Below are 27,318 nucleotides of genomic sequence, written 5' to 3' on the forward strand. Positions count from 1 at the left end.
GTGTATATACAATGCACTCTCATTTGTGTTTGCTGCAGTTAAAAATCCAAACTTACTACTCAGGCACATAAACTCACACTCACTGACCTTAAGGTGACAACATAATAATCAATTGTAGTTTTATCCCTATACATTTAATGGCTTGGCTTAGGATCAAAATGATTATGTCAACCCCTTCCAATTATACAAGCCAGTCTTTTTTTTATTTTTTTTAATCTAAATATATTTATTCCAGTATTTCATATTTTAATATGTAATATATATTGAATCAAAGATGAGAGCACTGCAATAACTATAGGCTTAGCTATGCATCTGTATTCTGTAGGCTATATCTGCATGCATGTGGAAGACAGAGAGAACACTAAGTTGAAAATTAAACCAAATGAATCTGGCTGTAGATTGTTCTTTATTATTTTTATTTTTTTTAAAGTAACTTATTTGAAATGCTATTAATCCATTTGAATTGTTACTGTAGTTAACTTAGGCTACATAATGTAAACCAAACCTATGGGTATTAATGGGTTAAATGCCAAGTAATCCCTCCACTTAGTTAGGCGATAAACTCACTATTGAGCAACCGCCAGAGAAAGCTCTTAACCAGTTTTCTCGTCTGCTCTGTTTATATTGGCAGTCGTGGTTTTGGAGTGAACCTCTTCACACTGCGGCTCGTCAGAGGGCGGCTCTTTGACTGCTCTTTATGCATCATTATAAAGGCTTAACTCCCTCCCTCTGCGCGCTGTCCCGCTCCTCCGTTGCGAGCCCTCAGTGTCTGGATCTGTATTGTAGATAGATGGGCTAGATGCCACACGCCATTAGCCTACAGGCTGCACAGGTTGAAAGTTTGATATCGCTTTTTTGTCTTCTTTTTGGGGCTTGTTTCTCCTTTGCTTGGATACTACGGACTTAGGCATTGGATATGTGCACACAGGATGATGACAACCCCTTTCCTCCCCGTAGAAGTAAAATAAAATAGGCTTTCGCGCGCACTGGATTTACTCCTGTCGTTCCATATGAAGAAGTCAAAAGTAAGTGCTTATGTTATTGTATTTTATTTTTTACAATAAATAGTTTGCGTTGCAGCTTGACACAGGACAGTGGGACACGTTCCTGCTGTGAGTAGACAAACTTAACTCAAGAAAGCCTTTAGATTTGGCACTAAAAAATCTTATAAGGTTTTGAATGCAGTTTTAGAAAAAGACACAAACTGTTTTATAATAAGTAACTAGATGTAAGTGACAGCAGGATCAACGCTGTTCGGTAACGCTTCCTTTTGTGTGCTGTAGCTTAAGTTCCGAGGTTCCTGTAGTGACAGTTGTTAAACCTGTTTCCCTTAACATAGCGTTTTTCCGAAATGTAGGCTACCACCTGTCCTAAGTTTATGCAGCTTGTCCCACATCCACGTCTTCCTATTTCGCTCCTAATGCTTCTCCTATATTTAAGTTCATATTGACGGCGCCAGTCTTGCATTCCACTTCTGAGAACGGTTTGGACTTTGACCCTTGCGTAACTGTCTCTTAGTTTTTATTATTAAAATGAATACATTTGTAGCCTACAGGAGGACTAACTTTAGAACTCTTTACCAGCAGAACCGTAACGCCGAGGTGCTTGTCTTTCCATAAGGACATGATCTCTTAAGCCACAATTAGCTGGTAAATTAAACTGTATGTAATCAGTTATAATGTGAGGTCAGAGTGTCAGTCACTGCTGCAAGAAACTGATAATTATCCATCCAAAGAATTTAACTGTCTTTTCATTCAACGCCTGTCCACCGGTTCAGACAGGGTGTTCGTCAGTCTACTTTACAGCCAGAGCAGTGACTGTCAGCCTGTGTGCTGCACGCCCAGCTTAGGCTCTGTGACTGCAAGCCCTGGCACCATAATCTGTGGCTTCTGACATGGCTGACCCAAAAATGTACAAATTGACGACAAAAGCCTTCTTCTTCTTATTTTTTTATAGCAAAGAAAGAAATTAAGCACACATGTGCGTTCTAACAGCAGCTGTCGTTTTCTTCACTGTGGTGGAGGTATAGCCTACATGACAGGTTTGATCCTCCATCTATACCAGCAGGTGATCACCCTAAGGCAACTAAGGAGATTACTATTAAACAGAAACACCTATTTTTATTTTATTTTAAACATATTAATATTGATAAGACCGTGTGTGTGTGTGTGTGTGTGTGTGTGTGTGTGTGTGTGTGTGTGTGTGTGTGTGTGTGTGTGTGCATCTGGGAACAAAAGTCTTTGAAGTTGCATCCCTGCTGCTGTTAATCATATTCTGAGCAGGATTTCCTTTGTGCTTTTTTAATGAAGTTAAACAGTAAGTTGTGCTGTGTGCCTGGCTGCATTAATAAACACCTTTCATCTTTTATTTACTGTCCTTGCCACAGCTCCTGGTGCTTTCCACTGTCACATAATCACATGTAGAAAACGTGTATATTATATAGTCATTTATAGTACTACTATCTTGTGTTTGAAATAAGTTATAACCAGGAATAAAATGGCTTAGATCCACCCTGATGAAGGCGATTGTTCACCAGACTCTATAAATGAAGACAAGACTTCTTAGACTATGGCACTCAAGGAGTGTGTGCTACTGAGAGTGGGAGATAATGTCTCCACCTTCACACCTTTACAGAACATTTTACACCAGTAGGGGGCGCTAATTGTTCTGAAGCATGTACACTGTGTCGCCCAGGTCTGTGGGACACATGCCTGCAGCCCCTCTTTGTCCTAAACAGAAACACAGATATTTGAAAGTTATCTGTGTTCATTTCTCTGTGCTGATTTGCAGCTCATGGTTGTTGACTGGCTGAGCTATTTGCCCAGGTGACACACCAGGTGAGGAGCTGGAGTTTTAAGTACTTGGGTAATTAGGACATACTCATGGTCCAGCTGGAGGAGACAAGCTCTAGCAAGGGCTGTAAATCCACAGGCCAATTGCTCACATAATGTAGCCTCAGTTTACTTCTGTTTTATTGTTGTGGACTCTGACCTCCTGTGCACCAACATGCAACATCAGAATCCCCTAAATAAACTTTAAACATTTTTGATGGATGCCCAGGAAATATGTATAGATTCAGATTTTAAAAGATGCCAGTAGGTGCAGACCAGAAGGCAAAGCCTGAAAAGAAATGACAGACCACTCTGCATCAGTAGATTTACGTCACATGTTCCAGAAAGCAAACAAGAGGTAGGCGTTGTCACGAGGAGAGTGGTGATGTGTCAGAATTACACTCTCTAGTTCACAGCTGAATTAATTTTTTAGTCATGTAATCTCTCAGTAATCTCTCAGGTTAATGATTTGTTTTAGTAGTTTAATAATGAGATCTCATTTACAGAAGGAAAGGAAACACAAAACATTATATTAGAGCCACAATGCTGTGTGGTGTAAACTCATTCAGTGCAGGGCGAGGATGGCTTTGCTGCTGTTGTAAATAATTAGCTCCTCTTAAGTGCATCTTCCAATTCAAAAGTCAAATCAAAACATTGTTTGATTGTGCGTTCCCGGGTTTATAGCCAGTAAATTTCCCTTGAATGCCGGCAGTTACTAACCTTCTCTCATTGTCAACAGATATATCAGCAGTCCGCGTCAGTGATGAAAGCTCATTTGTCAATGCGGCATGTCAAACAGACCTTATGAGTCATGTTTTAATCACAGCTCATGCCTGGCTGCACACCTTTCCACAAGTTATTCACTTTATGTTAAAGATCCATTAGATCCATTAGTGCTACATTTGTGTCAGCTTTAACTATAAGTGACTTTTAATGTTCCATTAATGTTCCAAATAATCCACTTAAATTTGGATTCAGAATTTAAGTAATTTTGCAGCCCATAAAATTTCAACAGTAAATTAAATTCAAATTAGATGTGTTATACATAAATAGATGTCATACACATTTCTCTGTAATTCAGCTCGGTATATAAATCCACTGAAAATCTTGTAATTTAGACTTCTGGGTAAAGTCCTGTGGGTTTGAAGTGTATTCATAAGAAGGATTAACCAGCCCATTAGTGCTGGTGCCTACCTTATGATAATTGACCAACCAAAGGTTGTATGAGGTTGAAGAGGTTCAGTCCCATTGATATCCAAGGTCACATGTTATTGTTAAAACTAAAGTAATTCAGTTTGGGTCTGTGATTTGATCTCTTCCATGCTGGGAAGTCTGAATACTTATTGATCTTTATAACTATAACAGTTTCATATTATTTTATAGTATACATTACTACAGCTGTATGAACCCAAAGTAAATAAACGGATCAAACTGATGCCGAAATAACTACAATATGATGCAGATTTGTTAAACATATGAATTCATGCTTTGGCAGGTCTGTCAGCAAGACAGCAGAACAAAAACTTCTAAAATGTTTGTTTTCTGAATGGAGTTCGGATCGATCAGGGCTATGCTATGCGAACTTGGTCACAGTAAAGTACAACGATAGCTGGAATAAAATTACATACATGTTTTCTGAACTCACCAGGTAGTTCATCCTCCTCGCTTTCTTTTCTCCCAGCAATGTCCAGTTTTGTCCGGTTTTTATATAAATATGAAGTAGTGCCAAACGACGCTAACAACACTGGAACAGGATGTGCACGGAATCTAGCTACTGAGAAGCTCGAGTGAAGATAAATCAATGTCTGTCATTTCTTTTCTCGCTTTGCGCCGCCTGACAGGAAATCGCAGCTCCACGTGTCTTTGCATTGACTTTGTATGTAAACTCACCGCCCCCGAAAACTCGCTTCGCTTTTGGTCTGAAAGCACCATTAGATTAAGACTCTCGACTCATTTCCACCATCGAGGTACAAACAGCAAGAACTCAACACTTGATAAATATAAAAAAGCATTTTTGTTTTGACACTGCAAACTGCCAGATCCATAGTTGTGCAGCAGTGTGTGTTATGAAATTGAAAAGGAAATTATTACGTCCCACCTCAGTTAGATACTGAAGAAAGACAATTTGTCAGGGATGTTTACAGGGTTGCAGTATGGTTAAGCTGACACTGAAACCACCTCGGTGAGTGGTCTCTCTGTGATACTATATTGTGTCTTATATGTTTTAGCATTGTTTTAAATTTTATTTAAAAATACACCAAATCATAGAAAATACAATCTACCAAACTCATGTTTATCTAAAGTATTTTGTAGAACATAATTTGATCTAAATCTTTGTTAAGTCACAGTCTTAAATGTTGTCTTTCCCCTTCATGCATGCAGAATTCATAAAAGTAACAAAATTGCATGGTTTGAGTTACAGGATTTTCTTCTGTCACAGAGCCAGGGCCTTGTGTCTGAGCATTTGATGTCTTATTTCGCTACCTCAGATCCCATCTGCCCGAAAGCATAGTTATAGGACTCCAGTCTAACTGTAATCCTGCCTGAGGGGGCGTGTCTTTGGGTGAGGTATTTTGCAGGAAATCTGCAGTCTGCAGGTATCCTTACTTTAGCTCTGGTTGATGGTTCTGTAGTCTTTCGAACATAAAGACCACCAAGTACCCATCTTGAAGTCATCCTCTGAAATGTGTGTGTTTGTCTTTGTACGAGTGAGTGGTAGAGGCTTTAGAATATACCCAGAAACCCAGCCAGGGGACAGAAAACACACTTAAGAGTTTTAAAACAATTATCTATATGCTGAGGTCTATCTGTCAGTTAAGAATTCCTGCAGGCCTTATCAACCTGATGTGCAAGCTTGAAATGACCGGTTGGATTTCTTTGAATGTTTGCTAGGTCTGGGTTTGGGCTTGTCCCTGTACAAAAGGCATAGTCAGTGAGTGTCATGTGAATGCGAAAATCAGCGGGGAAATTCCAGTCACAAGGATATTTTACACGACCGGAGCTACGCTGATGGGTTTGTTCTGTTGGATGGCAGAAAATGTGAACAGAACCAAAGTGATACATTTGCCAGAGTCAATTACCAGCACTTCACATGGCAAGCTCTCATTTGATCTCCTCTGACTTTAAAGATTATGTCTCATATCGCTCCCTATTTACTACTTAGTATGCTATCTTAATCTTAAACTTATATATTACATTTTATGGACTAGACCATTAATCGATTTGTTGTAAAAAAATTTTTTTTTAAAAAATGGACATTTTAAATAATAATTAAAATTATTGTTTGCTGCTGCCCTAGCCAACAAAGTTTCTCCTTAATTCTGAGTTTGCCACTGCTGCTCTGGAGAACATAAAAAATAAACACTTTACTGCACAGCTGTTCTATGTCAGGTCCAATTTATTGCACTTGCTTGATCTGTATATGTTATGTCTCTCTTATTTCTTTGAATTAAAAAGAAGTGCTTCTCTTAAAGGGAATTTGATTGACTCACTGAGAGTGCAGCCACTAATATTAGAAACCTGGCAACCACTTCAGCAGGTGCATCAAGGGTTTATTTAAATTTTCTCATCTGCGGTATTGTCCTGTGGAACAAAACAGAATATAAAAATTGTATTTTGTGGTTTCTGCTTTGGCCAAGAGACACAAGGGCTTACTGTGAACCAACTTTTGACCCACAGCGCTTATTTGTTATGAACATCTCTCCTTCTTTTACCTCTGAGAATATTTTGAAAACTCTTTTCAAATGACTATACATTTAGTAAAATGGTTCATTGCTCTGCTATGGGTTGGGCAAATTCCCCCACAATCTTAATCTTGCAAAACCAAGGAAAGTTAAACAAGTCTGTTTTTGTTGGTCCCTAAAAAGCTGACATTAAAGGGAATAGAAGATTTCGCACATGGCATATTTTTTTCAGGGAGCTGTGGATGTAACCCTCACACTGTTTCTGGATTTAAACACTCTTTTGGTCATGCAAGGCTACAGTAGATTGTAATGTCTGGATACAATGTTACATTAAAAGACATGGCAAATCTGATTACCCAATCTAATATCACCCTAGAGGCTTAATTATATTTACTTAAAAGATTATTTAGTGTGTTTATGTGGTGTTTCATGTGCTCTGTGAAAGGTTTCCATTGATTTGGTTTCACTACTTTGCAGAAGCAGCCTGCTGAAGAGTTAGTGCCTGGTGAAGACATCTAAAGCAAATTGCAATGTGACATAATTTCAGTTGCTCACTCATTGTGTTGTGGTTGTGCTATACATGTGTATACAGGCTCTTTTAAGTGCCTATTGTCTGTGTGATTGACTTAAACTCACTTGGGTGACTTTGCGCTTGCATAAATATCCAGAGGTTCTTAATCCATGTGGGACGTGGATATTTGTGCAAGCACAAAGTCATCTAAAGCAGTGAGCTATCCCATTGTATATCTGACTCAGAGCAGTTGCTGCTGGAGGGTTAGGGTTAGTGTTTGATTTGTCTAATGTTCGTAGAAATCTTCATGCCCAATAGTGCATACGCTTGCTAAGAAATTTCAGTTTCCACATGATCAGTTCTTCCTCGAGCTAGGATGAGAAGCCATGGAGGATAATTGATATAGAATTTAGGAATTGTGTTAGTCGCCTCTGCTGTTCAAAAAACAAACGACACATTGCTTTAAGCTTGAAATTATGTGCAGTCAACTAACCCTAACCTTGAGGTTTTAAGGGCTGTTAAAAAAAGCTTTATGATATTGACAAGAATTTGACGTGTTATTTCCCTAACAGTGGCAACAAGAAATCTCAATATCTGTTTTTTTTTTTTTTTACAAAACTAGATTTAAACCCTGATGCTCATTTTACAGTACACAATTATTTTGTCTGTACGTAAAAGTTACTGAGGTTCACTACCCAGCCGAGCTTCAGAATATTTCCTTCTGTACAATTCATTGTGCAACAGATACCAAAAGTTAGCTTATAACTGAATCTTATAGTGTGAAGGAAGTTTGTTATTTTGTCTGTGGCACATTCATTTCCTTCTTCTTTTACCCCATCTCAGTCATGGTTGCATTCATTACCAAAAACAAGTTACACTTGGCAGAAAGGTGTTTCACTTGCCTCTAAACATCAGCAACATTGTTGTCAGGCCTTGTGTGTTCAAACCAGACAGAGCAGAATTGGATTTGAATAGAAATGTAGCTGAGCTGTGGGGGAGAACTTGTGAAGGTATAAACTTGGCACGACACGTGTAAGGGAATCTGATAAAAAGCACAGTTGTGCAACTCAGCTTTCTTCCTTGTTGTCCTAACTAAATTCCCCTCCTTCAGTTAGCGCATATTATCAAGATCAGTCTTGTTATTTGTTGACATAGTTAAGTGTTGCACTGTAAGGGAGTCATAAAATAACGCTTTTCCTTTCCAAGAAAAATAACAGAGAGCATACAGTCATCAAATGCATTTCATCCCCATCCTCCCCCTTTAAAATTTACCCTCAGTAGTGAGATCAGATATCCTGCTGTGAACTGGATGACTTGATTACAATGAAAGCATCAGTAGTTCAAGTCAACACATCCTCTAAAGAGGCAACAGTTTACTTGGGTAAATTATGTTCACTCACGAGTTTCATACAAATGAAAGAAAATTTCACAGTGAAAAGTGATGTTCAGTAAGTAGACATAGTGAAGGAATTAACTTTTAAATCACACACTTGGACTCTCAGAACAGACAGAGTGATGTGATTAAGCCATTGCTCCATCCCAAACAAAACATGTCTGGAGAATTTCTGCTATGTCCCTGAAAATAGCACCTCTGGATTGTTTTCCTCCCTGCATCCATTGTTTCCTTAGCTACATTTTTATTTGTGTTTTCACCATTAAAACCTCTAATCCTCTCCAGCTTACGGGTACTTTGATAATATTTGATTTAAAGATTGAAACATTTGGTACCCTCTAATCTTTGAAACCCATTGTTTAACACAACGGGTGTTCTCTCTAATTTCCACCAAAGCAAGGGTGAGGTCTGGTCTTATAGACTTTTGAAATGTTTGGTTATTTCCTGTTTTTCTCAGCAACATATGTTTAGTCACACACATAGTTGTTTTCATGTCGTATTAAATGAGCCATTTCTCTGTTGTTAACAGTGCCTCACTTAAAATGTATCATTAGCTATAGCTACGTGTGGCAGCTTGCATGTTATTGTGAGCACCATTGCAATTAAGTGGTTTAATTGAAATCAGCCAAGGTCTCTGCCTCTGTCCATCCAGATGTTGGTTATATTAATTTCTTCAGACCTGCATAACTTTACTCAGACAGCAGTGGAGGCCATATTTTTGTGTGACATAATTTTCATACGTTGCCCATCGGACTTGCTCGTTATATTGCTTCTGAAATTAATATCTTTATTTTGCATTTATCTTTCAATAAAGCATTCCTTGATGTCTCAGACTCACTTTTTATTTATCTATCTACCCTTCAAGCATTTAGTTTCTTGCAAGTACAGATGCACGAAAAAAAAAAATATCTGTAAACCTAAGAGGATCGGACATCAGCTACATCCACATTAAATACAGTTTCTTGGTCAATGAAAAAGACAGCGATCGTTTTGAATCAGTACTCAGTACCCAGAGTTGATGTATCAGGTTCGAGAAAATAATGGTTATTGTGCCCCTATTTGCAAATGGCTGTCAAGTTGAATTGTGGGAAACATTCCTCTAAACCCCTATAATCATGTAAATAGTGGTTGTTGTCTTGAGCCATGTATTGCTGTTAATGACAGACACTTCATTACTTTGTATAAGAAGCTTTCACTGGTCTGTCAGTCTAAAAGATCTTAAGTGACTGTGTTATGTTTTTGGAAAACAAAATAATCACCTTCTTCCAAAGAAAATACTAAAGTGTGAAATAGTCATGCACACTTTGCCAAGAGCCACCCAAGACTTGTCAAACCTCTTACGCTTCTGCACAACCAGTTTGACTCTTTACCATGAAGTGCATTTTGTCAGTGCCAGCAGCTGTAAGTGCACCTCAGCAGACAGCAGTGCAGCAGACCAAATCTTCTCAGATACTAATTAGATTTGCACATGATGTAAGTGAGCTCTTGTTGAAGCTAAATGCTTGAAGCATATCCAGTGTTTTTTGTCCAGGCTTTGTTATTTGAGCCTCTTTGTTGTACTTTGATGGTTTGATGGTCTTAAAGTACATTTGACAAGTCATATTATCATGCATAATCAAGGTAATGGATTTGATGATAACTGCAATCTAGCTTGTGGTAATGTTGGATTCATTGCAGGCTAAACACAAGCCTAAAAAGAAGTTTTTATAAGAAATAAACAGCCGTGGTTATACTCTTATCTTAACGGTTGTGAAGCAAAACCTGCCTCCTGAATATTGAGGTCCTCTTTTCTGTGCAGTTTGTTCATTAAATTTGATGTTAAAGTTGACATGTGAATGTGAGGTGGCCTGTGTCAATGTTTTTACAAAGTGGAGTGGCAGAGAAAACAGTTGAAGCAGTAAAAAATGTTGGCAACGTGTATTGATATAAATAACGTCACAAACAACAAATATTGTAAACATTTCAATAAGCTGGGATACATTGTGGCTGCGAACAGAGTGGGAATGCTACATACTGAAGGTCTGTCTTCCAGTGCACAATGCAAAGTAGCTGTTAAAGCAAAGAACTGTGTGCAAAACTAAACCTCTGAATGAAGCATTCATTTGAAACCCTTTGTTAACCTTAGCCTGGATCAACTCTAGAACATCTGGACAACAATAGCAGTGTGGTATTTTCTGTGCACAGCCTTTTTCATCTGTCCTGTTTTAATCATCATTATTAAACATGGGAACGAATATCACATAGCAAAATTCAAAACAATAATGTAGGCAAAAGATTAGGATAAAATATCCATCTCTCTGACAAAACAGGCTGCATGTTGTTATTATGGACTAATGTCATGTAAGGTCCTGCATTCTGCTTTTATGAGATTATGTGGTACAGAGGGCCACAAGGCCGGCGATCTGGAGAGCCTGTTCAGCTAATGATGCCTCGGGTGGTGGTGGAAAATGAGATGGGGATAATAATCCTCAGCTTCAGTAAGGGAGAACAGGCTCGCAGGCCTCGAGAGCAGTAGAGAGCAGACAATGACAGACAAGAGGGCTTTAGTTTGGACGGTTGCACCTTACTGTTTGATTTGATATCAGTGGGTTCTGTGGTAAGAATAAAAGTGGTTGATTTGCTTTATTAAGGACACAGCGACGGCATTATTTTCAGTGTTCTAGATAGTAATGGGGACCATTTCAAACATGGGAAATAATTTAATTCCCTGTCAGTGCAGCTGTGACTTGAGTCTCATAAAGTTACTCTAAGAGTGTCAGAGAAACATTCAAATGCTTTTCTCACGGAAGCCTTGTTTATTGATATGTTTGGCCCACACTGTGTTGGGAGTCCATGAGCATTTTTGGAACTTGTAGGGACACGATCTAAAAACTCGTTTGTTTTTACACCGGTATTATTTACGAGATGTCTTCTTATCTACTTCCTTGTGGCAATAAGACATGATAAGAAAAGAATTGTTGTTCCATTTTGCATCTTGGTTTTATCAAAGTATGTTCTTCTACAGACTGCATCACAGGACATTATGATAATGTTGTAAGTAATATTTGAAGATGGTTTCAAAAAATACATGTATTACAGTAATAACAAGCAAAATTTTGATATTCTGTAAGAACTAAGATTATACAATTATGGTAGTAAAATTAAAATACATTAGTTACAAATGTCGATTGTTGTTGAATGCAATGATTGAGCAATCAAACATCCAAACGCAGAGGACAGACACGATATTTCTGACGTGACCTTTTACAAGACGTAAATTTTCTTGTAGCACCGTGGCCACAGATTAAAACACTAGGGGTATTTTGTATGTTTTCCTTTATTTTTGAATCCCATGCATGGGATTCATACCTGGAAGGAACCCATTATAAGCATAGTTGCACTTTAAGCATATCTAATATAACATGCAAACATTATAGTTTTTGTATGACGTAGTAATCCTCCAAATCCTGTGATTCTAGATAAAATTGACACTAACACACCAAGATTTTGCTTCACTTTCAGTATGATCACACTTTCAACTTTAAATGAGAATCAGCAGTAGCTTCAAAAACTAACAGCTGCTTACTTCATTACAGAACCAATCAATAATGTTGCTGATGACAGCATGGTGGTATTTGAGCATGAGAACGTGATGTTTTATATTGTAGAAGTATTTTAAACTCCAACAGAAGCATTCTAGACAGATCAATACTATGATAGCCAAGAAGCTAAGGAGGTGCTGAGTCAGCAGAAGTTTTCATGTGAATTTATTGATGCTATGTCAGCTCTGGACCTGGTGTGTAAAAATTATATAAGATAAACAAATTATAATAATACTGCCATTTGACAACCATTTTTTGGTTATAACCTTTAGTCATCATCAATTACATAATATCATTTTACTGACTTTTAATAAAATGTTATGGTTTACACTTTCTGGGACAAAACGACGAAGTGAACATATCACCTGTGACTTCATCCTTTGGTTTCTGGACTTTTTTGGAACCATAAGTGACCTTATTTTGAAGAGAGGGTGGAGCGGGTGAGGGATACGCATTACTACCGATTACTACACCTGACAGGTGGTCTCGGCAGCAAATTGTCAATCACAAGCTAGCCCCACCCTAAAGCATACTCTGTTTTTTTATCTATTTTGTTCTGGGACCATAATTTACAAAATGAACGTCATGCTGTATTTAAGAAGAATTACAACTAGCGATTAAGACCATAAACTCATTAGGAAAGTGTTAGTTGAGGTAATAAATCAAGTGAGAGTTCATTTTGTCATAGACTTCTAAACAATCTGATTTTCTTCACACCATATGAAGTCACACCTTGCTGGCCATTAGAAATCATGCAGGCTTAAGACACTTCTGCATTGGCTTTACTTTTCAGACCCAGAGGTTCCATTTTGGTCTAAACGCAGAAATGTAAGATCTGGACCACCATCAAAATCTAAACAGCTACTTTTGCCTTGTTCCCCAAGGCCCATCTGTCCACCAAGTTTTATGAAAATCTGTTTGCAAGTGATTTAGAAAGCTTTTCACAACTTGTCAGCACCAAGACCTCCAGTGGATTTGAACCTCACGCTCCTCTAACATTATTAATTTTCTGCTGGGTTGTTTCATGGGCTGTGAATCTGTCTCATAAAGACCAGACGAATGGTGGCCAATATCACTGTCATCACTCACACGTCACATCCTGCTGGGTATACTACTACGTCTACTTGGCCTTAGAGTACTTACTCTCCCAAAAAAAGCCACACGGATGGCCATAGGTTTAAAGACAAATAGTAAATTACAGTGAATGGCAACTATGAGCTCTACCAGCTACAGCTGCTCTGCTGTCAGCATGAAGACTGCATATGAATGCACTTGTAGAGAGAAACATCCTTGATGTTCTGTAATTGTTTGCATGTGGCATTGTTGAACATTTTTCTTCAAACTGAAATTGACTGGCAAAGAAGATAGATGTCTGGCAATGTGGGACCAATATGTGTAATGTCATAGCAAGCGAGTCTAATTTGGGAGTGGCAGTGCTCACAACATAGACCAGGCTTTCTGAGTGACAGCTCTGCCTTCCTGGTTTCTGCTGGCTAGTTGAGACTTTCTGCACTGGATTCTGTTCAAATCAAGCTGGTATTTTCTTCTTCTTTTTTTATGAATTTGATTCTGAATGTTTTTCATCCCATCTAGAAAATAAATAATTTAATTTGCTGTCTGTTATTTGTTTGACATTAAGGCATTAGTGGCCACCACCTACTGAATCATCCTTTAAACAAACTTTGCAGGGACAAAACAGGGTAGTGGCTGCTAAAGTGTTGAGTGAAATTCCCATTCATTGAAACCAGATTCAGTTAAAGTGTCTATAAAGCTTTAAAATAAACTGTCAGCCTTGGTGCTTTGTTGCAACTTGAAGCAAATTTTAAGAAGGTAGACTATCTTGTGGCCTTTTTACAGCTAAAGTCGCATACTAGTGAAACACATCAGCCTAATTTATTAGTGCAAATTTTTGACTGTATTCTCAAGGACCTCTTGCGGTTGTGATGGTTCACAATTTTTGAAAAACCTGTTTTATTGACTGAGCCTATTGTAAAGCACAGACTTTTGTCTTTTGAGCAGTATTTGCCATTTTATGATATGCGTTATGACTTAGCAAAAGGCATTTTAAGATAAAAACAAGACTCACCCAGTCTGTTGCAGAGAATATTATGCCATTTGTTATGGCTCAGAAATTGACATCCATAGAAAAGGTTGGTCTCATCTTGAATATCTTCTTGAGTATCTTTAGATTAACTCCATACCCCAAAAAACATTCTCCCGTTCATTCCACTCACTCTTATCATACACACTGAACACACACAGTGCCCTTTACTCCCTGTTTCTCACCCACATGCCCACCTAAGTGGAGATCTGTACTCTACTTAGTGCACTTTTCTAGATAATTTTGAAGCAACGAAGAGTCTTGCACGTCACTACGCATTAGTGCAGAACAGACAAAAACAGTATACTTGTTTATCATTCCTTCAGTTCAGTTGTGGAACGCCATTGCAGACAGAGATAATGTCAAGAGTATTTGAAGGGGTTTCATATTACATAGGAGCTGTCAGTTGAGAAATCAGTTGAGATTGTTTGTGACTATTTTGATTTTGTGCATTCCGGGCATTATTTCCTTTAATTCTTTAAAAATAGAGATTTTGGGGGGGCAAACATTTTGCTTGCTGAATCACTTCTAACATAGCTATTTGCAAAAGCCCTGATATGTACTCCAGTTGTATCTAGGTTGTCAATAAATACATTCACTGTTATAATGTACAATGTGGTTCATGACATGCAGAGGTTGAGGTTTAACTGATGAATTACAACACGTCCCACACATTTGTCTACACATTGTCACTTGCTAATCTCTCCTAGAACATTACTTGTTTATCGTCCCTGTCTGCCGTTTGAAGACGATTAGTTTTGGTGAGCAGTAGAAGCTAGATGGAATTGAATTATATCCCATCTGCCCTATGCATGACGCTTTTCCTTCAGTCTTTCCTGCTGTCAATAGATCATTGTTCCATTCTCTTCCTGTTGTGTTCTGTTTGACAAATACATAGTAACAGGCGGAACGTGGGTGGCAGACTCTGCCTTGAAGATTTGAAAATGACTGATCTACCCAAAGTGGCAAGGAAATATAGATGATAAAAGTTTAAATGCGTGCAATTGTGAATGAAAAGCCACAAGTTGCTGCAAAAGAGCAAGCATAGCAGTCAAACCCTTGATTAAATAAACTGTGCCTAAAGATTAACCATGGCTCAGCTCATTACGAACTTTTCATCCCTCTCACTGTGCCCCATTTGTTAAACACTAGAGCGAATTGCATGTCCATTGTGTAATATGTCCAGATTGGCACAGAGAGGATCATATAAAAAGGTAATGATAAAAATAAAGATAAAATACCTAAAGGGAGAGACAGATCACAAGCTTGCAACTATAAGAAAAATATTTTTACAACACCAGGTAGTTCCCCTTTTGCTAAAGGCATCTTAAAGTTGGAGTTTCCTTGTACACAAAAGTTATTATCAGTTACATTCACTTCTCCTCACTGAAAGGCATTATGTCTACCCTTTTGGTCTAATAAACATGTTGAGTGCCAACTGAAATTCACGGCTCCTATTACTGGCGATTTGCTCATTTACCATATAATGACCTGACAACAGCAACATGGCAAAAAAGGTGTCATGGATACTGCCCTCACTAAGACGTCTATTTCATGAGTTGTTGACAAATCACTACATGTACGTTCACTGAGAAATGCTGTTGATGCAATGCAATGCAGGGTTTCTGTTTGGAATGGGTAACGGAACAAAGTGTATCGTATTACTGGACACTGCACATCCAGATCTTGACAACCAGATTATGATAATATCTTCTGTCGTTTTAATTAAATCTAAATGTCAGAAAAAGTTGCACCTCAGCTTTACCCAACGTAAGCAAAATGATATTTGATAGTTTTGGATCGCTTTCTGCATGACACAAGAACATCAACTGTCTATCTTTTTCACTGCTCTAAAAGTCGGTTGAGAGCGAGCTACATGGCAGCAACTAAAGACAGCTCACTGGTGGTTTGAAAAATGCTGGTCTGTCCAATTAAAACAGGATGAAAGCTGCTAGTTTGTCAATTTCAAGCAGCATTTGAATTTCATTCAAATGTCAAGTGTTAGATTTGCATTTTCATTCATTCACTCACTTATTAACTCAGTTCATTTATCTCTAGCGCTCCTTAGATGTGTAGCAATGTGATTACACCTAACCAAAAAAGGAGCCAAGACTACTTTACCCAAACCAAATAACAATTTATTAAGGAAGACAAGACATGAATCTGAGAGTCTGTCCAAAACCAAGACAATGGTGATAATTCACTCACCAATTTTTGGCAATACTGGTGTGATATCTGTGACACTACAGTGGTATGTCTTCATCTGAAATAATGAGCCAATGAACACAGTAATCTACTCAACATATTTTATTGCCAACTACACCTATAAGTTGCTGTAAAATCACCGTAAATTATTGTATAAATATATAAAGTATTGCTGGCATACATAACAGAAAAGGCTGCTTTGTGCATATAATGTCAGTCTGTAAATGTAATCAGTGGTTTGGGGAGGCTAATAGCTTTTACTAACCTGTTGGTGAGTTGCAGTGTTACCTTCAAAATTTGCTATTTCCTATTGTTTCTGAGATTTACCTAATGCAGAGAAAGTGGTTACAGTATGTTCAATATGTACAATAGTCATAGACTGGATGATACTCTTATGTCATATGTTGATATTATAGTTATTATATGTAGAAGATGTGACTAATTGTCGAAACGTCTTGTATTTGCCTCTTTTGACCTGCAGATTTGGATATGGGTCTGTGTCCATTTACTGCTGTTCACACTTGGGGTACATTCAAGTAAATTTGACGTCAACCCAGTGACAGATGACATCTTAAGACTCTCTATTTTGGTAAGGCCAATACTGTAATTTAACTTTACTTAAAAAATGTTAAGCTCCAATCTACTTATGGGTATTGTATCTATGTGGGAGGATTACTTTACTACACAATGAGTAACTATCAAACCTCAAAATACAGTTCATTACACAGGCTAAAACATTCAGCTAAATTGAATATCTAATGTGACATATATCTTATTATATTTAATCTACAAAATACAGCATGGACCTATGTGCCTTATATGTGAGGCATAATTATTTGAATATATAAATATTTATATATATATAAATATATATATATATTTCCATGGATATGCACAGTACAAATATAGGAGCAAGGAAATACATAGTACTCAAAATTTGCTCAGAGAGAGCATTTTTCAAGTGAGACATGGTTACCAGTCTGGGCAGGCAGATGTATGGTTTCCTTACCTCATTTTCATTCCGATCAGGTCAAAATCATGGCAGCCACTACTGAACCAAAACTGCTTTATTAGCTAATTAGATACCAAAGGCTTATCTATGAAGTTCAAAAAGTGGGGCAGCTCAAAAAATTCTCATCAGCAAAGAGGGAAATTCAACATAATAATAGGACCCCCCCAAGAAAACAGATACTAAAAAAGATTCACCAAATAAAGTGTTTTTACTGTATTGTCTAAGAATTAAGTGACTTTTTGTTAACATACAACGCAATTAACTTAAAGGTATATTTGGATTAGGTCATTGTGTGTTTGCAGTTTTTTTTTTTTATTTAAGTTGATATGCAGTATTATTGCTGCTTTATTGAGTTGAATGATTTCTCTGCAATTTAATGTGTTTGTACTTTTTTTTTCTTTTAACAGAAACAAAATATTCCTAAAGATTACAAAATTCCTCTACAATACATTCCAAAAGAAGAGGTAAGATATTATGGTATCCACACACAGTGGTTGCCTTTTCCTTAGCTACACCTTCATACCAAACTTTGGCTGACCTTATTACTAGTGTACAGTGTAAATATTGTCTCATCTGCCAAGTTCAGTCTTAACTGTGAAAGTAATATTTGAAGGGGAGGATTATAAGACTTTGGTGGCTGTACACTCTATTGAGAGCTTTGTTGTTGACATTTTGATCAATCTGATCAGAGCACTATGTACTTAATTGTCATACAGTACTTGCTTTTGCTCTTTTTATGTCCTATTTCTGCTCTTTTTCTTCTAGGGAGGGATGTGTTGGGTAAAATTAAATGTCTACTACTTGGAGACAAGTTTAGAACGTTTAGCTGAGAAGTTTGGAAACATTTCATCCAACAATAAAGATATTAGCATATTCATCCAAATGATCCAAGAGCTGCGGATCAACATGAAGTCTCTGGTAAGTTCATATTGTGGTTGCACTATAAACCTACTAAATGTGTCCCATAACAGATGGAAAACAGTCATCATCACTATTAAGAACAAAAATAAATGTGTGATCTGTGTCTTTATTCATAATGAACATGTCCATTGATGTTACTAAATATATGTTTGAAGTGATAGTTTTCCATCCTTGATTTATACAAAATTCATAAAATGACATCCTTTAAATTGTGTTCGAATTACAAAACAACTACCTGGTATCCAGTTCCTCATACTGCATACCAGGCTGCTGGGCGGGACAGGATTTAAATTTTTACAAAACAATGGCAGAATATCCGGAGTTATACCTGTAACATCTTCATGTAGGCTAATTCAAGAACTTGTGTTACTGATGTAGCCATTAAAGGGAAACATGAATTTCTTTGAACTGTGTTTTTGTCTTTGCAGGACCTGGTCATGTTAGAATTTGATTGCCACTACAGGGAAGAAAGGTGGCAGACAGAGCGATACTTTGACTTCATCAAAGACTTCCTTATAGCAGCACAGAATAAGGAAGATTCAGATGACTGTGATCCTCCTCCTTGTGCAACCACACCATACCCAGTAACAACAGAAGAAAATATAAATGGTAAATATTTATTTTATGTGGTATTTATATGTGGCCTGCAGAGTTAGTATTTTGGCACATCGGTGGCACTTCATTGACATTACATGACAAAGACAAATGCCTACGATTTGAGGTATGAAGTGACATCAATAAACTACAGTAGGTTTATATATCTCTTGGTATGTATCTGGGTAGGAAAGCACTTTACCATAGCGTTGAACCCTTTAGTCGACCTATCAATTAATTTAAGAATAAAATGTTAATAAAATGTATTTAACAGTTTTAAAAATCAAGTTTTTCTGTTGTAAATCAATGTAAACTGAGTATCTCCGGGTTTTGCACTGTTGGTTAGAAAAAACAGCCTATATACCTTGGGCTCTGGAAATTGCTATGATTTTTTTAAAATTTGAAAATAATTGATAATGGCATTAGTTGCTGTCCTACTGCTCATTGCTGCTGTGTTTATGGCTTATGAAAATGGATTTTTGTGCAAAGCTGGAGGCAGAGCATGGGAGAGGATAATTGTTACAGGTGTGACTATTAACTGCAGGTAAAAAGGGGAAGTGAGTCCACGGCCTCTTTTAGAATCAGCTGCAGATTATTTCCGTTGCCTAAGTATTTCACTATGTTTGGCAGGCTTTACTCTGCATATTGCTGTCCTTTTCAAACTTTACTATAAAACCTGCCAGATGTGATTTATAGCTGGTTGGTTCTTGCCAGATCAGCTGTAAACTAGGTAGGAGTTTATTTTCTTTGAGTTAGGAACATGATGTGAACATGATGTGAATCTTCCCTGAAGTGACAACATTGGCTAAGAAGAACATGTGGACAAAAGCCACACAAAACAAACAAAAATTAGACACAGCTGTGATTTCTGCCTCTTGTTGTGGTTTGATGTAAACTGTCTGAACTGACATATTTCAGGTGTTAACCCAAGAACAGTGATTTGAATTGGTTAAATTATAACATCTCCACAACAAACTGTACATTGACCAATTATGTTCATCCCATCTAATGTGTGATGCTTTAAGCCACAGGATACAACAAATAATATAATATAACAATAAAATAACAAGACTGGCAAAAGATCTGACGGTCATTGCAGCTATCTCCGCATGAAGCTGATGTTTTTAAGTCTGTTTGGATATCACACTCTGAGTTTGTCTCTTCATGGGGCACTGAAAGGCTCAATACTCAACACCAGCATTTTATTTGGCAAACAAAGTGCAACTACAGGGTGTCGATAAGTGGGATGGAGCCCCATTTTGTGATAGAACATCTGTATTTCTTCATATGAATAATGATTTCACTGCTCAGAATGTCTGTTAGTCATTGAGTTTCAGTTTCACAGTTCAGATCAATTTGGGAAGAAACTGGCCCATGATTCTGTAAGGAGGAAGATAAGATCGCCTGAATGGCTGCCAACCAGACATTCTATGTGGGATTTGTGAGGAATATATTTGTGGGATATGTTTTTTTTTAAAACCTTAGATAAGCCTTAGAACATCTTATCAACATTTTTGTCAAATGTTTATGGACTGTTTAATCTGAAGAAAAGTAGCTCCAATAAAAAATGTTTACATCCGTAACCAGAGTAACTAAAACATTTCTGTGGTGAGACACATGACTGTTTTATGACTTGGGTTAACCAACCCTTTAGGCGCTTGAAGTGCTTTATTGTAGAAAGTTGGCAGTGTAGGTCACATGTCCCATACGCATGAGCCAGTCTACAGATTCAAATGCAACATTCCAGTTACAGGTTCACGTCTGCTTGTTAAAACCCATGCCACCCGCTTTGGACTACTGTAAACCGGCTCTATTTAGGACAGATCTCTTGGGGCCATTCCAAGAAGCTTTTAATCCAGGAACCATTATTTCTTCACAAGAACTTTGCAAGAAAAAAACTCAAAACAGTCTCAGTGCTTAGAAGGCCCATTGAAACATGGCTGAGTCACAGGACTGAGGGAAGATGTCCCCAGGTAGTGCATGTGAAAAGGAAGAAAAGGTCCGAAACCTGATTGTATACGTGTTGATTACAGAGCAATCTTCCAATCTTCCCAAGCTCTTGGCTTTTCTTTGCCAGAGTGGTCGGATCAGATCTTTTTTGTGTGTGTGTGTGTGTGTGAGGGGTGGTAAAAAAGGCAGTGCTGAGTTGACGTTTTAGCACCTGACAATGAAATGTTTTCATCATACGGCACTAACACACCACCCTTTTCCCCCTTTTCAGCCATCCTCTCATTTTTGCTTGTCGCCTCTCATAACCCCAAACTCACCAACCCATCTCTTTTTTGCTTTTCCCCAGAATCAACAACGTCCACCACTGCAGACTGTGCAACAGGCTGCAAACCAAGTAAGTTTGCAATTCTCCAAATTCCTGAGAAAACAAGTGTCAATGACAAGGTTACTAAACCAGCCGTTTTTGCTGGCTGCATTTTTTTTGCCACATTCTAGAACATCCTCTGACCTGCTGTCACTTGATTAATGACACTCTGCAGGGCAAATTGCTCATCACATCTTGTGTCTCATGTCTCATCAGTCATGTAGTTTTAACAGATATAATAATGCCATTTTCTGTAACTATTTGTATAGAAACATACACAATAACACTGAGTAAGTGTTTAATGAAATGTGATTTAACATAAAAGACCCCATCCTGTAAACTGGTGAGTGAGTTTCCTATTGGCTCATACAGTAGCTTAGCTGTGCACACTCACATACAAAATAACTGATAAGAGACATCATTCATCATTTTTGGCTGTCTTATTATAACAACATGGTAATAAAATACAACTTTACTTCACCTCTCAAAAATGTGTTTTGTATATTGTTACTTCTCTTGGATGTTTGACCTTCACTATGTGGAATGATGTTAGTGCAGTTTGACACTAGAAGGCTGTTTTCACATTCATCTGCTAAAGGGAGAGTTCAAGTTAAATTTGAGTTTAGGACTTGTATGTATCAGCCTGATTTTGTGACATCGCAACTAATTTAGGAGCCAATCATGGCAGCAGTTGACTTCTTGTGTCCAGCAGACACACTTTTAAAGTATGTGCCTTTTAAACCTTTTTACTGGGTCATTTAACTTTTGGTTGAAAAAAAAATTAAGTGTTTAATTTAATTATTTATGTTTTAAGATATGTCTGGCAGGGTTTTTTAAGGCTAATCTGGAATATCTTGTTGTAAAGTCTGTGGTTTACTCTGATATTTACAATGAACAGTTGAAGGTGGCTTATCATTGTATTGCATTTTTGCCACTTCTCAAAGTCATCTGTTAATTGTACATCATGAAAAGCTTATAATAAATATATGTAAGTTGATAATAAATCAAAGAAACACTAAGTGTTAAAAAAAAGCAACTTGTTGGTATTGTCTTTAATGTCCATTATAGTCCATGAGTTACAGAGTAACATATAATAGTAAATGTCTCCTGAATCACGATTTTTTACTAAAAATGTTAGGATGTGGAGGGGGAAAATCATGTTTGTATTGTTTTGTTTTTTGTCTCAGATTCTGAACTGAGGTTGACTGAGGTGGTGGAGCGAAGCCTTCTCTCTTTACTGTTCATACCCCTCCTAGCCCTCGTATTCCTGCTTGTGTGGAAGGTGAGCTGACCTTTGACCCCTGTTAAACTTCCTGAGGCCCTCCGGGGATAAGGTTTATTATGTGGTCTATTTTATTGCCTGGAGATGCCGCTTTGAAAGATGGAATTTATTACAACTGGCGACGGCTTTTCAACTTTCTGCAGATGCTGTGCAGACTGTGTAGATCTGAGCTGTGGTGATTTCCACTGAAACGAACAACTTTGGCATTCAAAATGATTTCCTACCCCGAAACAGGTTCGATCACGGAGGAACGAGGAGGATCTTCAACAGAATCCTGGAGAAGATGGACTCTTCACAGGAACAGAAGGGAATGCACCTCCACTAGATGCTGAAATATCAGAAAAGTAAGCTTTTTTCTTTCATGATTCGATTTCAGTGCCAAATTGCAATGGAACAGGAAGCTATTCCCCTCTATGTAACTCACTGCCTCTTCACACGGTAAATTAATTACTTGCTCCATACCAAATGGGTGCAGACAGTGGTAGAGGCTCTGATTTTATTAATTGCTCATGTAGAGCTGCAAAGTTTAGATTAAGAAAAAAATATGTATTATTCATTGACAAATTTGTTTTGAGATATGAATGGTTTAGCCTCATTTGAAGGAGTTAAAAACTGCCACTCTGATAGCATTAACAAAAAAAAGCCACTAAAGTTTTTTGGAGTTTGACTCATGTCACGGACCAAAAGACAGGATATATCAGCCTGTACTGCTTCAATTTTGACCATCCTCTTTTATTCTGTCTCTTGTGAGGCCCTCAACTTATTGGAAGTACAATATTAAATCACAGTTATACCCCTTTAAAGGGGGGCAACAGAAAATGTTTTCCCTTGGGGCTCCCCAGCAGGTTATGGTAGTTTTCTTCATTATTATGGCTTTGGCTGTTCAAATAGTAATAATATCCCTGTTTCTGTGTTACATGAATTCACAAACAAATAAAAATACGATTTTCTCTTTTCTTTTCTCTCTGTCTTCACTGATCACTCAGCTGTGTAGGAAGTGAAGTATAGTGTCTAATACTGTTTTTCTGTCCAATAACAGAAACAAGTTGAACGTCATTGAAACAGTGTAATGCTTCTACCCTTCAATGTTCTTCAACGTAATTGGTGAGATTTTTTTATACCACGTTAAATTATAGTGGTTAAATTATTATAGTGACAAAAACAAAATCTATGTTTAAAGTTTTTTGACACTGAGCTCTAAAACCTCTCCCTACTCTTTTCTCTCACAGGGCTCTACTCTTTTCTCTTGTTGGTGTCCAAACGTGATGAAAAACAAACATGAAGCGGAATAGTGAGATTTCAGAGGTAAAAGGCCTGTTTTTGACTGCTCTCCAGATCCACGATGGCAGGTTCACAATTGCCATGATCAAGATTCTTCTGGTTAAACTACCATATGGATACTCTTGCCTTTCTTGTAAGACTGCGTTAACCCCATGCTTTTGGAAAAGACTGTGAGATTTTAGCAGAAAGCAAACCCCATACCACACCCTCACTGGATTCTCTGGCTCCTGCAAATCGTGATTCTGAACCTGCTGCATCATGAACTCTTTGGAGAAAACTTTGCTTCCCCCTCAGCATGTTCCTACAGTCTGACTGTGTTTTGGGGCCACAAGTTCATCTTCAAAAAGCAAAGCAGAGAGTGACTGACACTGGTAATCTGTTGTGTGAACTGAGGCATGAATTACTACCTCTGGTGACACTCATGTTAACCACATCCTCAACTGCTCAACAGTTTCCTCCTTCCTCCTTAGTCTGGGGTTTCCCAAAGAATATAATGTTAAACAAGGTTTAGTTCCAAGGTGTAGTCATATTGTCTGGTTTAGGCATGTACCCATGGGGGTGTATGATGTATTTATTTATTGGTGGCGGCACTGAGCTGCTTCTGTTGATACAACTGAAATGTTTCAAGTGATCATTTAAGAGCACCTCTATTAATGGGTCACATTTAAAGAACAATCTGTATAGTAACACATTGTAAACCCAAAAAACACATTCCCGAACAAGTTACATTTCCTCGTATGATGTTATTGTTACTGTTGGTATATGACGCGGGTGATTTAGGTTTGTGTGAATGGATTACATAGAGGAAAAACATACAGTATACAAATATGCTGCTTTGACTAACTTACATTTAGACCATTGAAATCTGCAATAACTTTCAGCTAACAAGTATCAGGGATGACTTCTGTGGATCCAGGATTTTTTTTTTAATAAGTGAATTCAGAACATAGGTGTCAGACACATGTAAGAGAACAATGGGCCTCCCATAGTAAATGTTAGCTCAACAATGCCTTTATTATTTTTTTTACTTATCTCACCTTTATGCTTGCAAGGCAAAAACGGTTACAGAAGAGATTTATGATGGCCATTCCTCTTTGAAAGTAAAAGAAACCCCCACAATTTGTAAAAGAAGAAACACAGTTTGTAAAGACAAAAAATGATTTTATGAAATACACAAATGATATATAATATAAAATAATGTAAAAAATTTTATTCAAGCTATCAATTCTTGACTGTTTACTCAACTACCAATATACTAGCAAAGTAAACCCATTAGCTTAGACTGTTCACTCACATGGTTCTGTTCTGTTCTTACTGACTTTGCCTTTGTCCAGTATAAGGCATGTGCTTGCATAATAAAACTCGTTACAGACAATCTGACAAAGCTAGTTAGCATTTATCAAGATTGACATTCTTATGAAATGCTGAAGGATGATACCACTGTTTATGAAATTTACAGATATGCACGTTAGTTATTTTCACAATCCACAAAGCTGGTCACATGGGAATACCATGCAGACCTAAATATCAATTTTGCCTTAATGTTGCGCCATAATACACTGTCAAAGAAAGTGTACTGTCATCTTCTTCACATACTGAACTGTCGCACAATGGTATAACTTTCAAAAAGCATTTTTAAAGAAGCATGGTGAGTTTTAGAGTTGTTTTTCTCCGGTAGATAGAGATGTGAAGGGCAGGAAATCATTTACTGCAAGTCAAATCCACATAGTACCCTGCCTCCTTTCCTATTGATCTGATAAGTTAGGAGCTGGAGGGGCTCCCTGTCTCAGTCATAACAGATATTATCAGCTCTAAGGAGTAAAGCAACATGTTTAAAAACATAACAGGGCTTGACTCCCACAAGGCCTTGCCCAAACGCAAAGTAAAGTGAATCAATAATGGATTTTAGGTATTAAGATAATTATTAAGATTATTAATGACAATCAGTAAAGAGGTAGGAGTGTGAACGGGGCACGCTGGCTGTGACCTTTCCCATCAGGCCGCCCTACTGCAAATAGCTGACAATGATAAAGTGGCAGGACACTAACATCCGTTTCTGTATCTAGTTTGAGTATTTTTATCATGTTTGTGGTCTTACATTGTACCATGTCCATTCTTGGTGTTGTGCCTTGTTTGATTAGTGTGATTGACTCTGTGTGTAAATGTCAAAAGCCTGTCTATATTTCTGTGTGGTAGCAGAAAGTGTAGAGATCATGACAGAGGAGATTAGTTTAATTTGACCACAATAAGCCAGCAGATATGAACGCTAATTTCTCTCTCTTTTTATCTGAACTCAAAATCATGATAGCAGTAGTAGATAGTAGAGGTAGTTGGCTTGACCTGTGCCCAGTTATGATTCGGACGGTTTTCTGTAAAAGGAGTGCTTCAGTATGTGAAAACTTGGCAGAATAAACTGCAGTGGTTGTGACATTTCTGTCCATGCATTACATTTTAGCCTTTGTAACCTTTAGCAAACAGTTCATCTGGTAACTGCTTGTTTCTTGTGTATACGGGACTATATGTTGGGAATTTTTCTTCTAGGAGACGAGATTATATTGTGCAAAACTGAATCTGTGTTTGAAAAAAAGTATACCACATTGGTGTTCATATAGTTCAGAGCAACAGTACCTTTCAGCATCAATAGCTGGAATTCTTTGGTGTGGTAAAGTATTGTTTGTTGTGTTGAACTGCAAGATAATTTTATTCACTCAAAAATGCATTTTTGAAGAGTACTACCTGTGCCGCATTCTCTACGTCAGTTTAACTGATTCTGTGTTAGAGAAAGCATACCACATTGGTGTTCATATAGTCCACAGCAACAGTATTTTTAGCAGGAATATCTGAAATTACTGGTGGTGTAGAGTACTATTATTTGGAAGCTTTTAGACAGTTATTTCTACTTAAAAATGCATTTTTGAATGATATTGGAGCATACTATCTATGGCAGTTTGGACCTGAGACTTTCTCTTCGATCATCTTTAGGTTTCGCTTCTCTACATGATGACTATTACGTGCAGTGCCCAGTATTCTGACAGAGACACAGGCTAGTCTAGCCACAAAAAACAAACAAGGTATATTATGTCAAAAGTTGCTTTTTATACATAGTCTATGAATATCATGAGCTGCAACAGGTCTAAGCTGTGAACAAAAACAAAACACGGTCTCCCATTTTCCTGTCTTTGCGAGAGCCTCAAACAGTCAGTATGTCTGATGCATGGAAGCCAGAAACCGAGCAATTTCATGCATTAGTCTAGAGAATGACTGCCCTTAAATGCTGTTCCTATGTGGGTTGTTGTGTGGTCTGAGAGTGAGCAGAGCTGCATCCTGAACAGTGCTTTTGGGCTCAAGTTATCCAATCCATCCCACTTCAGTGGGTGAATCAAATGGCTCTAGGCAGGAAAAAAGTCTGGGTGCCAAAAAGCAAATGTAATTATTGCCTGGTTGGTATTCTGGGTGAAAACTCTACTGTATTCTGTATTTTTGTATTTAAAGAAACATATATGAGATATGAATAAAGTACACGTATCCAAATGTTACTTTTTAGGTCTGTGTGTTGTTCAGGAATTTTTACTTCAAACTTCCGTATGTCTCTTTTCAAAGTGAGTCTGT

The 27,318-nt window shown here is 37.6% G+C and overlaps 1 protein-coding gene across 1 annotated transcript; it reads left to right on the top strand.

The window, feature by feature from the left end:
* Positions 1–762: 762 nt before the first annotated feature.
* On the top strand, positions 763–27,245 carry kitlga (kit ligand a). Its single transcript, XM_046038342.1, has 10 exons — positions 763–1,025; positions 16,787–16,894; positions 17,725–17,781; positions 18,083–18,235; positions 18,667–18,847; positions 21,129–21,176; positions 22,334–22,428; positions 22,663–22,772; positions 23,468–23,532; positions 23,658–27,245. The coding sequence occupies exons 1-9, from the start codon at positions 1,011–1,013 to the stop codon at positions 23,496–23,498; spliced, it is 798 nt and encodes a 265-aa protein (XP_045894298.1). The 5' UTR covers positions 763–1,010; the 3' UTR covers positions 23,499–23,532; positions 23,658–27,245.
* The last annotated feature ends 73 nt before the right edge of the window (positions 27,246–27,318 follow it).

This window comes from Micropterus dolomieu, linkage group LG22, assembly GCF_021292245.1.
Source record: "Micropterus dolomieu isolate WLL.071019.BEF.003 ecotype Adirondacks linkage group LG22, ASM2129224v1, whole genome shotgun sequence".
In the NCBI taxonomy this organism is placed as follows: domain Eukaryota; kingdom Metazoa; phylum Chordata; class Actinopteri; order Centrarchiformes; family Centrarchidae; genus Micropterus; species Micropterus dolomieu.